Raw genomic sequence first — 16,756 nt, 5'->3', positions numbered from 1 at the left:
AAACCAAAGATAAAAGTTGCCTAATATTTTGGTGAGATAACAATATGAAGTTAGACATTATTTTAAAATGATTTAATTCGTAGTACAGATAGTAGTTGTGGCTTGACTGAGTGACCTGATTGATCTTGATCTGTGATGCCATCTGCAGGTAATATCCAGAAATGCGCTGAGGATCGCGCTTGCCTCTTCAGCTTCAACAACAACACAAGTCACAAAAAAAAAATAAAAATCAGAGTTTGTGTAAGTTATTTTTATTGCTTTCATTTCCAAAGAGCTCTCTGCCGTCTGGAAAAAACGCTGCAAACCCAAGCAGAACTGAGGTTTTTCCATCTCATAATACTTCACTGCAAAAACCCTGTCAAATGCATATTTCCATTCATTCAGACTCATAAAAAGATTAATTTGCGGGGAGGCAGCCTAGTTCGGTGAGGGCAACGACTCTTGGAGCTGAAAGTTTTTATTGTTTTTCACACGCAATCTTTAAAGCTTTCAATTACACTTTCCTTCATAATACACTGATTATGAACAAATATCACATTTTCGCACACAGCTCAACAGGGAATTCAGAGTTTAAAAAAAAAAAACAACTCTCTGAGTGTTCATAGAACAAAGATCAGCAAATAGGCGATTTACTTTACTTGAGACGGCGTTAGTGGTGGTGGCAGCTACCCCTGGTAATAAAATAATTTCATACTTCCTTCTCCTTAAAAAGAACACATTGTGCTGGGCCAAGTGTGAACAGAGCTTTTAACGTTAAAGGGTGGCTTGTTTTACCTTTATGCGATATAAAATCTTACGGTTCACAGGAGACGATCTTGTTCCCCGTTATAACAAATTAGCCTTTAAAAAGTCCAGGTCACTGATACAAACCAATTTGGCACTGAAGTCGCAGAACATTTTTAAAGCAGCTGTTTTCAGTTAAACATGTAGACAAAAAAGTTCATGACAATGGAGTGAGAGTTTAACCATCTAAGAAAGAATGCTGAAAATCTATATCAACGCGTTCCTGCTGTAGAAAAACAACCGATGACAAACCAGAAAAGATAGGAAGTGGTTCAGACCATTAGAAAAAACAGTATAAAATGACATCCTTAAAAAGAGGTTTCAGAGTTGAGAGTAAAAATGCAGTCTCTGATGCAGTCTAAACCAGCGGACATGTCACCATTAAAGCATTAAAAAAAAAAGCACCAAATGTGCATGGACACGTGTACAAATGTCCCAGATATGCGTAGAAAAGAAAAGCAGGGAGTCAGAAGGACGGGACAGGCAAACGCCACCTGGAGGAGGTGGCATGTGGAAAACAAGGTGTGCCAACTCAGTGGTGGTGGGGCTCTTTGCTGTTGAGGAGACGGGGGCGACTTGATGGGGCCGTAGCGCTGCGGATTACCTCCATCCACCTGCAGGCAGAAAAAAGGCTGTTTAATCTGTACAAATCAAACATCTGAGATGCAAAATCATTTGCAGGCAACTTCTGGAAACGTGAGAGCTGAACGATGAGGCTTTCTGTACCTCTCAAAAGTGTATTCACTCTCCGATCGGAAATAGTAGACGTGGGACTTGAAATGTAGTTTGAAGACGTAGTCCTTGTGAATATTTTCAGTCTCTGAGGGGACGGTGACCGAGTAACCCAGCAGCGGGAGGCTGGCCAACGGATAATCATCCTGAGGGAATATTTGAAAAGGAATTTAAAATTTGACACGATCCATATATCCTTCCGCCTCAGTGCAAACGTGTCATCCCTCTGGGAGTTTCCCTTTTCTACAAAAATAAGGAAACACTGTCTGTCATCAGGGAGGGGGAGAGCAAAACATCGCTTAATCAGTGCTGAATGTGGAGATAATGTAGAGATCAAGCTGAAATGCAAAATAGTTTTTTTTTTTTTTAAACATAAAACATTAAGTCAGCCTTAACTTGACGTTGTACAATCTGGTAATACCTTTACATTTACTTTAGTTCCTTAATACTTATTGGTTTACAAACACATTCTTGATGTTTTCAGTCAAATATGGCTTCAATTGAGAAGCATTAGCTGTTCATGGAAAACCTGTGTTGTTGTGAATCCAGGATAACTAAATTAATCACGTATTTTAACACAACATAAAAGTCACGTATATGCCACCCCACTTTTGTTTGAATTGAGGTTTAAGAAATTGTAAAACAGGCTCTTGGCATGGACCAACAACTACAACTTGTCTCATTTATGGATTGTTAGCTCTTTTCGAGATGAGTAACTAGACCAGAAATGTTATTTGTATTGATAATGCTTCTTTAAACTCTGGTATGTAGAGCTTAAAATATCTGCGGTCCGAATATAGCCCCCGAGCATTTTCTGTGGCAGGAAATGAATGGAATCCTGCGTGGGAAAGCGTGTACACCTCTAACATGGCACGCAGATTTGATATTCTGCACTGAGATGCGATGCTCAGGAGGCAAAATTGGCGCAAGGGCGGTTTAATGCACAAACGGCAGGACTTGTGTTTGCTCATCACCTGGTGAGACTTGTAGAAAAACAGGCTGAAGTTGGTGAAGACCACCCAGAGCTTCTGCCAGCCGTTGCTGTTCTTGAACTTCCTCAGCAAGTTTCCCGACAGCTGGTTCTGCAAAACCAAAAAAGGAAACAAGTTTAATTCCGAAACCATACAACTGCCGTCAGAGATTTGACGTTTAAACTTATTTTGTGCTATCACATAAGAAATAAATCTACTTTTGCTGAGCACTGTACCTTCCCAATTCTCTAACATCATAAGTCCCAACCTCCTTTACTCAACTTGCCCTCACAGCTGAGTCAGATGAACCTCTTCATTGTGTTTTAAAAGTGCTAACTTGAAGTGAGAGAGTCAATTAAAGGACTGTTTCACTTTTTGCAAAACATTCACGTGCCCACACAGACACTGAAGCGATTTGTGTGCCGTCTGTGTTCCTACTGATCATATCAGACATTAACGTCTTCCAGACAAACTCCTGTTTGAGTAATGGATGGACAAAATCCAGTGTTCTGACTCTGTTCAATAAATTGATTGCAGAGTTTATCTGAAGCTACAGCGGTCTCTCACACTCAGTCAAGTGTCAGTGGAACCCAGAGGATGTATCCTCTTTTGGCCCTTTTGGTTCTGAGACAGCAACACAGTTAAAATGGGATTCATTTTACAAAAATGAAAAAAAAGGACTCAAACCTTAAAGGATCCCTTTAACTCAACTTTAGAATGTATTTATAAAGACTGATGACTGTCCATTTATCTATATCAAGCTGGCATTACGACTAAAAGAAGCGATTAACAGAAGGAAAAACTTTTATATTTGCTGTATTTTAGCTGAGCTACTTCATAATCACTTCTTGCACTCCCTGGCTACTGCACAACTGGTTGGGAATCATTAGAATTGATCTGGTGCGGTTTTGGGTCCAACTGGACTATGCTATTTTTTAATGATCACGACGAGCCTACCATCTGTTTTCAGCAGTGAATCTATAAAACCAAATCAATATGTAAGTATACATTATCGCTGCGACTGTATTTCCATTTCTCCTCACTGGAATGTGCATCCTGTGGTACAGTTCAAGCACAGTGCTGACATAAAGTTTCCAGCCACTTTCAAGTTGCACAATTTGTTTGTTTCAGATTCTTAAAATTTAAACAATCGTCTTGTGTCACCACAGAGGATCTGAATGTTTGTGTAAATAGTTCAGATTTTTAACAATGACATATTCCCAAAAAAAACAGTTTTTCCTTTAACATTGCGGAGAATTGTGTGTATATTGTTTAGAAAAAACCCCCCATAAATGACTGAAATCACTGTAAATGAGCCTGAAAGCCTTCTGTCTGCACTTCAAACACACACACTGGGCCTCTCCTCTCTGCCTGGCTCCTTTACCTCTAGACTCCTGCAGGATTCACTAAAGGAGAGACTCTGAACACGGTACCAGCAGATAACAGACATAGGCACTGGTCCCTGGCCACTCGCAGGCCCCATCATGGGGGCCTTAATGTCACTGACTGGACTAGGCTCCTCTACGACGGAGGAATGCACAGACGTATGGGGGGGAGAAAAAAGAGAGAAAAAGAGAAACAGACAGGGAGGGACAGAAACACAGAAACTGAGTAGGTGAAACACAGGCATGCAGTGGCAGGGGTTAACACGGAGGCCGACAGTGTGTCCTGGCAAAGCTGTGAAGAGGACAGAGTTACAACGACAGAGGAAGAACACAACTAGAGCAGGACACAGCCGGGTTGTGGGGAGGCTACATCGCAAAACATGATCCATTCTGTTAATGTGAGACAAGGACTTTTAGCACGCCGCTTTCTCACTATCTTATAGATGATCAGAGATTTCAAATGCCAGAAGGGGAGAAAAGGACAGATACACAAAGGATAGCAGCAGTTCTAGAGTTTAGATTATGAGATCACGCTGGCAACTGTGTGCCAGGGGGAGGGGGAGGTTGAAACAGTAACCTCACTGAGGCCGTACATACTGTTGCTGAACAGCTTCAACCGAATGGTTGTTAAAGCTGAAAAATAATTTCAGATAAGAAACATGCAAGGTATTAAAAGTGGACGTAAAATTCCAAAACGCCAATTTTTTTCCGTAAAAACCTTTTAAGTTCATTGGCTAAAGTTTAAAAAAAAAAAAAAAAGTATGATGGTGCACTGTTCGATCACTAAACGCACAGTGGCATTCAAAAGTTTGGACACGTCTGCTCAAAATGTCTGTTACTGTCAATCCTTCTTCCAAGGATCACAGTTTATCAACGCTATTTGTAACCAGCCAGGAATCTTGCTGCTCTTGTTATAAGGATTTTATTTTACTTTTCCATTCTTGCTGGAAAAAGGCTCCTTGCTCAGTGAGAGTCTGGACTGCCATGCATGCGCGCCTTTATTCTCCCTCTTCGAGAGCAAGTGTGTAGATTGTGGGACTGTGAAGGCTGTGGCAAAACCTTTCACCTTTTGAGGTCATTCCATGTGGTTTTGAGCTGTACTTGGGATCACAATATTTTCTTCCAGTTTTTATCTTCAGCCCCCCCCCCAGACGTGTGACATTTGCTTATGGAACCTTTTGATATGTAATTATATCCGATCTCAATTCTGTCTGTTACAGCAAAAATATTTCCTTTTCCATAGGTATGTAAAGCTAAATTGATCCAACCTCGCTCCTAATAGTTGGAGAGGTATTTTTTTCTTCCACAACATTCCGCCCCCCTTTTCTTCTTAACATATTTGGTTATTGTAGCCATAAAGTTATATCTTAACCCCAACAACCCACATCTCTTGTTTAAAAAAAAACAAAACTTATTTTCAGCCACTCAAAAAGCCTAGCTATCTAATGTCTTGTAGTCCAATCTTTCACTCCATTAACTATGGAGTTATCGAGCGACAGAAATTTTTCAGTGTAACTTTTGAACGCCACCGTATGTCCTGGTTAATCATAGGATGCAGGGCAGCACAGGAGGGCACTGTTCCAACCGAGAGATTAAAGTGAATTCAGCACAGACTCGGAAACGGAGAGAAAACAGCGGAGCAGGAGGAGGGGGGCAAGTCTAGGTTTGGCTGATACCTCCACAGCTATGCTAAAGTCCACCATGGACACACTGGTGTTCCTGTGCCAGCACACATGCACCATGGTGTTACCACGGTGAGGGGCGGGCCTCTCCAGCGAGGTGTGCGAAGCTGCCATGTCGTCCTCGGACTCTGCCTCCACCGAGGAGTCCTCCTGCAATTCTGGGAAAGTCAGGAGGTTGTTACTGCTAGACAGTGAGCAGGGTGGTGAGGGGAGAGAGGCGCTAAAACACAGACAGCATCAGATCATTCACAAATCAACATCTATCTGGGATGTCAGGATGCTCGATGTTTTTTTTTTTGGTTTTTTGGACAGTTACAGAAAAAGTTGCCGTTTCTTCTTCACAACCAACTGAAGTCAACGCTTTACACTCGGCCGTGTGTTTGTGTTGCAACTTACTATTGTCTGTCAGGTTGCTGGTCAGCAGGTCAGATGACAGCCCATTGCTGGTTTTTGCCATCTCTATCGCCATCTTTATGTCCTCCATCCACTTCTCCATTTCTGTCAGGGAACTAGAACACAAGTGGATAAAGTGCTGAGCAAAAACGCGCACAAGCCATAGCAGGCAGGCCTGGTGATTAGAAAATAGTATCGCTGGTAAGAATAGCACAGGTCTGATCTTGGTTTGTCTGGTTGTCCTGCCAACTTTTCCTTTAAACAACAGCAAGCCACTGTGCCATCTGCTCACTGGTGCAAACTAAATCAGGAAAATGTTAGTTTGACGGCAAAAAATGGGGAGAGTAGGGAGTTCTATAACCCTTCAGAAAGCATGCTCACAAAAAAGAATGTCAAAATGAAGGATTTTAAATGAAAATTGGGGTTGTCATGATATTTGATTTTTTCTACACGATTAGGAGGTAACAAATTTGTATAGAACTGTACAAAAATCTATAAGTTTTGATTTTATCCGCTGAGATCCAATCATGATGTGATTACATCTGCGTTACAAACACAACCTTGATCATTTCATTCTTTTAATATCACAGCTATTGTCAACACTGGTGTATTTCCACACCACGAATGACAATGATTCTCTTTGATGGAGACCTTGGTACTTTACTGACAGCAGTTATTGTCTGAAAAGAAACTGGTTTGTGTTTTTTCAGCCTCGAGTGACCTGGTGTCCCTCCCCTCAGGCTTCAACCTCCACCAGTGCGTTTGATCTATGGAGAAACCTCAGCCGATAGCCTTCACAGGCCTTTCCACTTGTGCACTGGTGTCTCTGTTGCTGGCTACATTTCTTTAACACTGTATTGAGGTGATGTATGCATTTCAAATCGAATTTGGGCTTTTATCAATGGTTTTTAATGCAAATTTAAAAAAAAAAAAAATAAAAAAAAACACTTGATGGAAACGTCAAATGTCGAGATCAAAAGAAAAGCTTTTACAATTGCTTCAAGTAGTTGTAACTCTCCATTTCAGTTGGGGCTAATAAATGATGCGTCAGTCACTTTTGTTCGAAATAATGCAACATGGAAGGAAGGAGGAAAGGCGTCAGAGGGGATGGCGCACACTACCACTTTGTTGGTTGAGTCTGCACTGACTGGCAGCATAATGAAAACAAGAAAAACAGCATGTAGCTACCTGGCAGAACACTAGTTACTGTGATAGCACTGAGAGCAAATGAAACATAACTGCAGCTAGATGCATTTTTCAGTTTTGCTTAACAGAGGCATCTTCTAAACAGCATGCCATATGAACACATAAACAAATACGTCAAGTTTGGTCTGCAGAAATATAAATCAACTCTTAGTGTAGCCGAAAAAGAAAAGCCCTAGGGGAAGTATATATAAAGGGATTCTTCCCATAAAACTACAATTTCTGGGAGCTCACTGCGGCTATAAGTTAGCACTTTAATGCACCATTACTCAAAAGCACACAGTCACTTTGGTAGGTCCCAGGCACAAGGTGTCTCTGTGCTGACAACCACCGGTCATACCTTGCTGCAACTACCACCGACTGTCCCTGCCCAACCAGCGTGAAGGCGTGAGGCACACCCCACTCGTCCTCGCTCTCTCTGATCTGAAGGAAGAACACAGAGAAGACATTAAAGAGCAGCAAGATCTGGGACAGCAAGCACCAAAAATAGACCGAGTGGGAGAGAAGGAGGGAGTGTGGATGAAAAGGAGATGAGAGAAGGACAAGCGTAGTGTGGCTGTCCTTAAAGTGTGTGCATGTATGCGTGCGTGTGTGTGTGTGTGTGTTAGGGTCAGATGTTAAAGAGGCCGCAGTTCAGCTGTTTAACACAACTCATCTAAAGTAGACAAACTGGTGACAGATGTTCAGCTCCGTGTGTCACAGCACTTACTGTCATGCCGCAGAGCGGCAGATGCCCGTGCACTTTGAACTGATTGGTCGGCGTCATCCCTCGACTCGTGTACAAAATGACGTCATTAAACTGTCGGCAGAAACAATATAAATGAACCTCCAGTTGGATGAAGGTGAGCCTGATGGCTGTTTAAATTTCTATCCTAAATATATAAGATCCAAAGTGAGTGAAAGCTTCAATTCTCATAACAGCGGGCGAATTATAAGCTTGAGATTGATTTACAGTAAACTACTCTTCCACACAATGCTTTGCTATTCCTTATTCTTACTGCCATGTCTATAATATATAAGCAGCCAAACCAAATACATGTTTAAAACACTAAACTGTGAAAGTTCAAAGCAATGTGTTATTTTAGCAGCTGCTCTTAATCTGCCAACACCATCTGCCCAATGCAAGCTGCAAAAGATAAGCAATGTTGTTCTTAAGCATGACTTCACTCAACTAAATAATTAGATTAGTGATGTGAATTTCAGAAAGTGGGGGCGTTACCAGGAAAAACATTCGTTGCTGTAGGCCTTTTCCAGACAGTTTGCTGAGGCAGCCTAACCTGATGAACTCCTGAGGCAAAAATAGGAAAATGAAAGACAAATAATCAGATAATCAAATATCATAGAAAAAGTGGGCATAAAAAGCAGTCAAAATCTTTTCCCCTTCCATTTTAAACTCACCCGACCGGGAACAACAAGATTGTCAACGCCAAGCAAATCCTTCTTCAGCTCCAGGAGCTTCTGGAAGTTCTCCATCTTGATGAGGCTTCCCTGGAGTTGGTCCACCACCTCAGACACATCCGCCAGAGCAGCTGCAGACCAACCACAGTTGAGAGATTATTGGAGATAAAACTGCTGGCTTAGGGAAATCTAAATGTTTTTTTCATGAACTCTGGGCAAGAGAGCAGCACCTCTGCAGTCTCTGAAGTCCACATGAGTAGCTGGGTAGTGCTTGCACAAACGCTCGAGGATCTGCTTGTAGTGAGCGAGGCGGTGCAGAGGCCGGAGGATGAAGACGTTGAGGGGGATGTAGCAGACCTTTTGCAGCTCGAAGTCCCTGCACAGACCCTCCAACTTGCGGGACGCCTTGCACGCCTTATCCAGCTCCAGCAGAACGTCAGACTGCTTGTTCAGGTTGGCTGTCAGAGGCTAAAAGCAGAAGTGTTAAAGCGTTGCTGGTTTTTAAGACGCATACGTGATTTACACGGACTCACACCGCACCTTCAAGGCTTGAAGGTTCTTCAGCATGACATCTCCGATACGTTGGTAGTCCCCTTTAATGTGTGCATTGGAGCGTCCTTCCCTAAAGTAGAATAAACATCAGCTGTTTTTATTACAGAAGAGAATTTGATGGTGACTGTTTGAGTGGGAAAAAAAGGTCTGCTGTCTCTGCATTTTGACTTTGGTCTCTTTTAGAATGAAAATCAAACTCAAGCCTCCTTTTGATAAAGTCCTTCAAAGTGCAGACCATCTTTCATCATGAATCTAAAACTGTTGACCTTTGCTGAGCAAAATCTGGGAGAAACACCTGTGTATGTGTGCCTGCTGAGAGTTTTAGAAACCAAGGTCGCAACTGTGCATTTTACCGTTTTTTTACCCCATTGTAAATAACTTTATTCTTATCACTTATTCTCTTCATTACTTTAAGTCATATAAAAGTTATTACTATCATTGTAGACAGTGAACTCATAAACTAAACTACAAAAGTACTCAATGAGCTTTACACTACAAAAATTTGCATCAAGTTCTACAAACTTTAAGAGAGACATCCACCAGTAGGTGTCTCCCTTGAGCATGAATTTCCACATACAGGATGGGGGAGTCTTGGGCTGCCATGACTGAATTTTATTCATGATATTCAGAGATTTGACATAACCTTTCAGCAGAAGCTTTTAAGAAAAGTATCTCCCTTTATCAAAATAATAGAATCCCCCCCTCCCCCCCTCTCACCTTTCCATCCCTACGACAGAGTGCTTTTCTAATCATGAACACAACATCTAGGACAATATTTGAATATGCAAAATGTTTAAAGACACATGTGTGGGGTTGAAAAATTTGCATACACATCTAAATGTGGTTTTTATCAGTGGAGTAAAGCGCAGTATCACTTTCAGCTATAATCTGGAGCTCTAACGACTGTGACGATACCACAGGCCTGAACTAAAATAACTATCCGCAGTAAGAGGCTGTAAATTGTAACAGCTTGACGGGGTTTATGCCTCGCTGTCCTCTGTCTGTCTGTGTGTGAGTTTGAGTGAGAACGAGCGTGTCTGTCTCTGTGTGTGTGTGTGTGTGTGTTAGATAATCCACAACATCATTAAAGGAGATCAGGCAGCAGAAATCCACAGGCCAGAAAAGGCCAGTTGTGGCGTTGCCATAGAGATAGTAGCTCCTCAGGTCACCTGAAGGGATTGGGTCGCCCTCTTAGGCTGCATGCCAATAGAAGTCATTAAAAAAAAAAAAACTGAGCAAGAGGTTGTGATAAATCGGAGCCAAACCAAGGCAACATATCACCGGGGCTTGTTCTCAGCCCTGCAGGGAATGGACACAGTCTGGAAGTGAAATGAGCCTCACCATAGAGCCAGCCTCTGCTCCACCTCCCTGAGAAAACCTGTGTGGAACTTGTGCAGAGGCTCGAAAACGGAGAGGACGGTGTCCTTCAGGGAGTCTGGAGTCGCCTCATCTTGTCCCACAGCACTCTGGAAAGACTGGGAGACACATACAGGGGGAAGCTATTAAAGATGGGGAAATAATGTTTGCATGCTAGGATAGTGTTATCATCACACATACCTCTAACCCCTAATCCCCCGGCATTTAAATACAGAACTATAGGCATCTATCAGAGCTGAAGTCAGATATAAAACCGCTACTTTTTCATTTTCCTACTCTGAGCAGGTGAAGCAACCATGTCATTGACATTGGATACAGTAAGTATGGAAAGCGAATCAAGCATTAAACTGGGTTGTAACTGTTATCTTTAGCCGTCTTTGAGTCTTTTTAAGGGGAGGAAGCAGTGTTGTGGTTTCATGCCTCTGGCTTAGGTATAGGGAAGGGATGGAGTTTGTAGTGTCTTGTTAGAAAGTTGTTATGTGAAAAGTTCTCCTTTCTCACAGAAATAGTCTAACCTACTGAAGCTCCGAACGCTTCCAGAATCCCTTTATCTGTGTTACTGCTGCAGCACTTCAGCTTTGCGACGACTTGTAAATCCCTTAATTAGCTGAGGATGAAAAAGAGAATCAATATTCAGCCACTCTCACGCTGTTGTTTCATTAAGCCAGGTTGGAGTCAAAGGTAGCACGTTGTGTGTCCGAGTGCAACGGGGGGAAATGGCTTGTAGGAAAAGTGAGAGTTTCTAGAAGAGCGAGAGATGAAGCACCAGCTGTTGCTCTGATGACTTCACCCTCAACAGCAGCAGCACCAACCGGCACATTGGAGGGTAACAGCATGTACACACACACACACACACACACACACACACACACTGCTCACGATTGAAACAAATGAATAAATCAAAAAGAACAAAACAAGTCAACCCAAGTATTTGTGGACGATAAGAATGGCTTCAGCTTTTAAAGCTGCTGTTGCAAACAAGTTCCAAATCAGGCAAAAGAACATCCTCCTCAGTTGCAGATGACGAGCGGTTCCGTGCATGTGATATCCTGTTTTTTTCTCCTGCGTCTACTTTGAGACATTATCAAATGAAATGCTCTCCATATGTTTGCTTCCTGCCAATGACATTTCAAAGAATGAATCAGGGAGGCACACGCAGAGGGAGAACGTGCGGCGAAATCCATCTTTCTCTTCAAACACAAACAGTTTAATATTCACAGCCTGGAGTGAGACGGATGAATGCATTTCAGAGCTCGAGTGTGCGGAATGAATAAAAAATTCAATCGCATCTGCCAAAGTATTCTTGTGTCACTGCCCGTTTCTGTGTTTTGGCGGGCGCTCTGCAAATGGAGCAGCTAACCGGAATAATCTGTATTTTTCTTCCCAGAGGACAGGAGCAGTGGAAACCAAACAGCGTGTTGGCGAGGCTCATCTTACCACAGTCACCACCTCCAGGTCCTTCAGATATGTCCTCTCTGTGGTCAGCAGCTCTTTGGCGATGAAGTAGGCTCGATCTGTTGGAAACCTCTGCAAAGCCAACACAACAGCAACATCTTTAGCTGCACTGAATGTCGGGACTGTTTTTTTAATGCGTTTGCAAGAGTTTCAACTTCAGTCAAAAGGGAGATTTATTTTGATCGATTGACAGTGGCTTTGATGCTCGAGTCGACCAACCTTCCTCCGGACCTCATCCTCATCGTCTGTGCGAACGCTGCATGCATCGTTGAGCAGCGGGCTGGTAAGGGGGGAAGGTTGTCGGCCATTGGGACTGTGGCTGCCCAACTCCAGAGACTTCTGACCGTTTACCATCCCGTGGGAGTGTCCAGAGGAGACAGGCAGGTGAGGACTGTGGGAAACCACGCCTGTGTGGAGTCACACAGTGACCGCACAAGAGAGAGATAAACACTTCAATTTCATATCAAAGCAGCAGCATCTAAATTCACCTACTTCAACTTTTTTTTTACGATGGAGACAGTTCTTATGATAATGTCGGTGTATGAAATCAAGGGAAGCTTCTCAAATCAGAGGATTTTTGTTCTGCTCCATCTGGATTATATCATTTTGCTTAGTTTTAGGATATCTCTGACATATTAAAAGCCCTTAACTGTAGAAAAAACATGACATTTTCACTGTTTTCTGACATTTAAAGAATAAACAGTGAATCAATCTATTGATCACTTGATAATGAAATTAATTAGTAGTTACAAATCTGCGGGGAAGCCCAATTCCACAGACGCTGCAGTGACATTTTGATGCTAATAAAACCTTCCAGTTCAATTGATAATCTAATATAGCAAACATTTTGATCATTAACGTGGGGGGGGGGCAGCTCTACCCACAATCCGCAATAAAACACACCGAGGTGCAGCAGAGGGGCGGGATCTGCCCAGAGGGCGAGAAGTCAGTCGTGACTCACTCCAAAGCCGAGACAGCTTGTCAATCAATACACAAGCTGAGGCGCATGGCGCAGGATGATCAAGAGGAACAGCTTACTTTGTGTGATCTACACTGACAACGTTCACTCAGCTTACTTACTATTTTGAAGCTGCAACATTCCCCAACTCTCTCTGCCTTCTTCCGGTGTCTCAGCACAAATAAAACAATGATTACAAGAACGCAAACCAGCACAACCACCACTAACATCTAACCATCTCGTCTAAAGGTTACTGAGGAAGGAAATGACTCAGACAAAAACACACATCTATAGGAATGCTACAAATGAGCGATCCACGCAGACAGATGTATTTCTATACATACATTGGTAGGATGTGTTTATTGAGAATAAAGCAGCATCAAAAGGCCTGTGAGTCTAAAAGAGCACTGCGACTGAGTGAGTGACAGTGGGAAAGCAGAGAAAAAGAGATGTGAACTCACTTAATCTTCAAGGTCTCATCTAACGTTACATCAAAAAATAGCCTCAAGACTGTTTCTGAACAACCAGCCTCATGTTATGATTCTGTTATTTTTGAGGTGAGAACATAACAAATGAATGCAAATTAATTTCATATTAAATCTGTGACACAGTAAGCTGTGAAAATAATCTGTGTACATACCATATTTTAATTCAGTTAGTTATAATTAGCCAGACTCACAATCTGCCTGAAGATCACACTCTCCACCGTCAGTGCACACACAAATATGAAATGTCAGTGTAAATAATGCAAGTGCCAAATGTACATCACAGCACACATACAGCAGAGTGCATGCAGACAGAAGCCAAGACAGAGCAGCATAATGTGTATCACACTCCAGTCAAGGTGTAGCACAGCATGCACTGGAAGGGCACCAGTGGTTGAGAACACACGCAAGTCTTTCCCATAAAACTGGGACTTTGAGTCGAAGCAATTCAGGTTTTTTTGTGTCACGTGGGTGAGAGTTTATCAAAGCAAAATTAGACTGAGTTTTGTGACAATCATTTCCAGCTCTATGGGAGAGATGTGTGCACCAGAGAGGGATTCCTAATGCTGCGGTGATCCAGCAACTCTGCAACCCTTACATTTCATAGTGCTGATTTAGATTTGTTCGTTTAACTCCCACGGATAGATTTACATATGCACGTGCCTCTTAAACAAACACTCTCTTTGGATGTGCCTCTTTATGTCAGTGCTTAAAATTTCCATGAGCACAGCAAAAGCAGTCGGCTATGATGGATGAGCCAAGGGGCTCTACGCTATGAGGTGTTGCCCTTAAACTGCCTTTCACAAGAACACTACATACACATACACAGTTACTAAAGCTGGCTTCGATTTGCCTGCATATTCCCAAGTTTCTGTCATCCACACCCAGATCCTCCTCTGCTCTGGAATAATTAACGGTTAGCTGGATCATCGCAGAAAAGGGAAACCCACAGACTGGTAATCTTACCCCGCCCCCACCACCACACAGTAAGTGACAGAACAAGAAGTTCCAGCCGGGATGAAAACACAGAGAGGATGAGACAGTTTCATGCCGACAGTGACGTGTTTTGACATTGGATGAAGAGAAAACAGAACAGAAATGCGACAAAGATCGTTCCCGTCTTAAACAGATCAAACACAAAATAAGCGTGAAGACAGAAGTGCAAAAGAAAAAGTGCAGTGCCATTTTGTTAATAAAACTGCAACTATTGTGAACAACATAGCTGATATAGGGCTTATCAAGTTAGTGACAGAGCAGATGAAAAACAGCAATAGTGGAGTGACAAAAACAAAACAAAAAAACTACCACTGCATCACGTGTTCACCTTCAACCCAAACTGACCAAGATGCTGCTTTCCTTTCAAACGTAACAACATAACACTGCTTTCTTGTAACTCGCTGGGTGTCATTTCTCGCCTATTCCTAACCCATCTATTATCAAAATGTTAAAGGTGACTCAAAAAGCTTGCGAAAAAAAAAAAAAAAAGACAAAAAATGCCGAGAAAGTTAACAATTACTCCGTAAATTAGACATCAACAGGTAGTTTCAAACTCCATAAACGAGATATTTCCCTATTAGGAGTCATAAGGCAGCTGGGATGTACAGACTAAATGGAGCATTCAGTGTTTCTGCAGGTCTGCCACATTCATCAAGTTTCCAATGGAAACAAACAGAAACATATTTTATAGAGTCTCTGTAGATGTTTAACTGATAACTACTCAGTGCGGATTCCTTACAAGGCACATGTCTGGTGTAAGTCTGCTTGGACATAGAAAACTAAGGATGAATGTTATGCAACAATAAGACCCTGAAAAGAATAGTTCCATGCATGTTTGAAAAGTGCTCTAGTAGTAAGTGCTGTGCTTTAGAAGACTAAAGTGTTTTTTACATCATTGGACCATCTGAACAACGACCAAATCTTTCACACTCTCTCGTGGAGGCTGTTTCACTAACAGCTGAAAATCGGTCCACCATCTTCATCAGTGATGGCATAGCAACCATCCTCATCTGCCTCCTCATCCAGCTGAAGGCTGCCAAAGGAAAACTTGTTCCTAGGTATTGGGGAATTAGCCTCTACTGGATTATCAAAGATCAAGGGGCTGCTGCAGTTGCCCTTGTTCTCCACCTCCGACTCACTGGACTCTGAACCACTAGTCGTGCAGCCATCGTTCATTTGAACTGCACCCGCATGTGCGACACTGGCCTGTCTCAATCGTTTCTGCCCCAAATTCGCCCGGGATCTGCCTGGGGTTGAGAGGCCATTGGCCATCATGCGGCGCTCAAGAGCAGCCATGCGTTCATCACGAGACAGGACGGGATGCGACTCTTGTCCTGGTGAGGATGCACCCTTATGTGGGTCAGCATCAGAGTTTTGATGCACTTTCTGGAGTTTTTGTAAGCGTGTTGATTTGCTCGGAAGTGGGGAGAATCTGCCGTCGTTAAACAGAGGGGGTGCGTAGCCATTCTGCTCAACGTGACTGAGAGAAGGTGCTTGATGGATGGTGTTGGCGAGAGGACTAATGACGGCACTCCTTGCATTCATCACACGTTGAACTGGGAGGGGGCTGCTGCAACGCCTCTCTCTATCAAGGTCACAGACATAATCCATAGTGCTATGGACAAGATTCTGGTCAATTTTTTGGTGCGTGAGTGGTGCTCGAGAAGATGATGGGGGCTCCCTGTACTGCATCCTACCCTGAAAGTGTTCCTGCTGGCTCCCACAGACAGAACCCCGGCGGAGTATGGCCTCCTCACTAAAACTGTAATTTGACCTACTAGCCTGGTCCCTGCTCGTGTTATATTCACCACCTAAACCACTGGAGTCAATGTAAGGCATGGCATAGCTGCTGCCTCTGGCAGCCCGAGATGCTGGACCTGTGCTCAGATGGCCGGGGTGGGTCGGTTGTGGTGAGCCCCTCATCTCTTCTGTCCTGGAGAAAGACCCCGTTCTTTCTTGGTGACCGTTCCTCTGGGGGGACGGGCTCGCCCTCGTTATCCGCGAAGCCGATGGGTCCTCTGCACTCACCAGCACCGATTCCTTCCAATGGCGCCTCGGAGGAGAACTGAGTCTGTGCCCGGGAACACCACTCTGACAGCAGCAAAGAGGAAGACAGTGAAGAATGCACGAAGAACATTTGATTGGTCTTTTAAACCAACTAAAACTAACTAAAAATGTTATATTAAATCTGCCTGACTTGACGATACCATGTGGTGTATTTTGATATTTATTTCCTATACTTGCCAGTATATGCTCAAAATGCACTAATACACAGATGAAACTTTTAGCACATATAAATTTGGATGTAAACTAGACCTGCAAGCAGGTATACAGTAGCTAAGTCTAAATGTGCCAAAAACAGGTGAAAATATCTGAAAAAGGTGTC

General features: G+C 42.9%; 1 protein-coding gene across 2 annotated transcripts in view; it reads right to left on the bottom strand.

The window, feature by feature from the left end:
- Positions 1-235: 235 nt before the first annotated feature.
- The window catches only part of LOC142396642 (FERM, ARHGEF and pleckstrin domain-containing protein 1), a 52,499-nt gene continuing 35,978 nt past the window's right edge, over positions 236-16,756 (bottom strand). The window contains exons 13-27 of one of the 2 annotated variants that reach the window (XM_075479600.1): positions 16,248-16,461; positions 12,151-12,338; positions 11,914-12,003; positions 10,441-10,574; positions 9,088-9,169; positions 8,778-9,015; positions 8,548-8,678; positions 8,369-8,437; positions 7,859-7,948; positions 7,490-7,572; positions 5,950-6,062; positions 5,548-5,711; positions 2,490-2,597; positions 1,510-1,661; positions 236-1,397 (exon numbers count right to left, since the gene is read on the bottom strand). In XM_075479600.1, coding sequence (XP_075335715.1) covers positions 1,316-1,397; positions 1,510-1,661; positions 2,490-2,597; positions 5,548-5,711; positions 5,950-6,062; positions 7,490-7,572; positions 7,859-7,948; positions 8,369-8,437; positions 8,548-8,678; positions 8,778-9,015; positions 9,088-9,169; positions 10,441-10,574; positions 11,914-12,003; positions 12,151-12,338; positions 16,248-16,461 — 1,938 coding nt within the window. In that variant the 3' untranslated portion in view covers positions 236-1,315. Of the gene's footprint in view, positions 1,398-1,509; positions 1,662-2,489; positions 2,598-3,870; positions 5,712-5,949; positions 6,063-7,489; positions 7,573-7,858; positions 7,949-8,368; positions 8,438-8,547; positions 8,679-8,777; positions 9,016-9,087; positions 9,170-10,440; positions 10,575-11,913; positions 12,004-12,150; positions 12,339-16,247; positions 16,462-16,756 lie in introns of those variants that run through there. The other variant, XR_012772554.1, reaches the window with a different exon arrangement.

The sequence above is a fragment of the Odontesthes bonariensis genome, chromosome 12 (assembly GCF_027942865.1).
Source record: "Odontesthes bonariensis isolate fOdoBon6 chromosome 12, fOdoBon6.hap1, whole genome shotgun sequence".
Classification (NCBI taxonomy): domain Eukaryota; kingdom Metazoa; phylum Chordata; class Actinopteri; order Atheriniformes; family Atherinopsidae; genus Odontesthes; species Odontesthes bonariensis.
The sequence above is the reverse complement of the archived record's forward strand: the minus strand, read 5'-3'. Positions and strand labels throughout refer to the sequence as shown.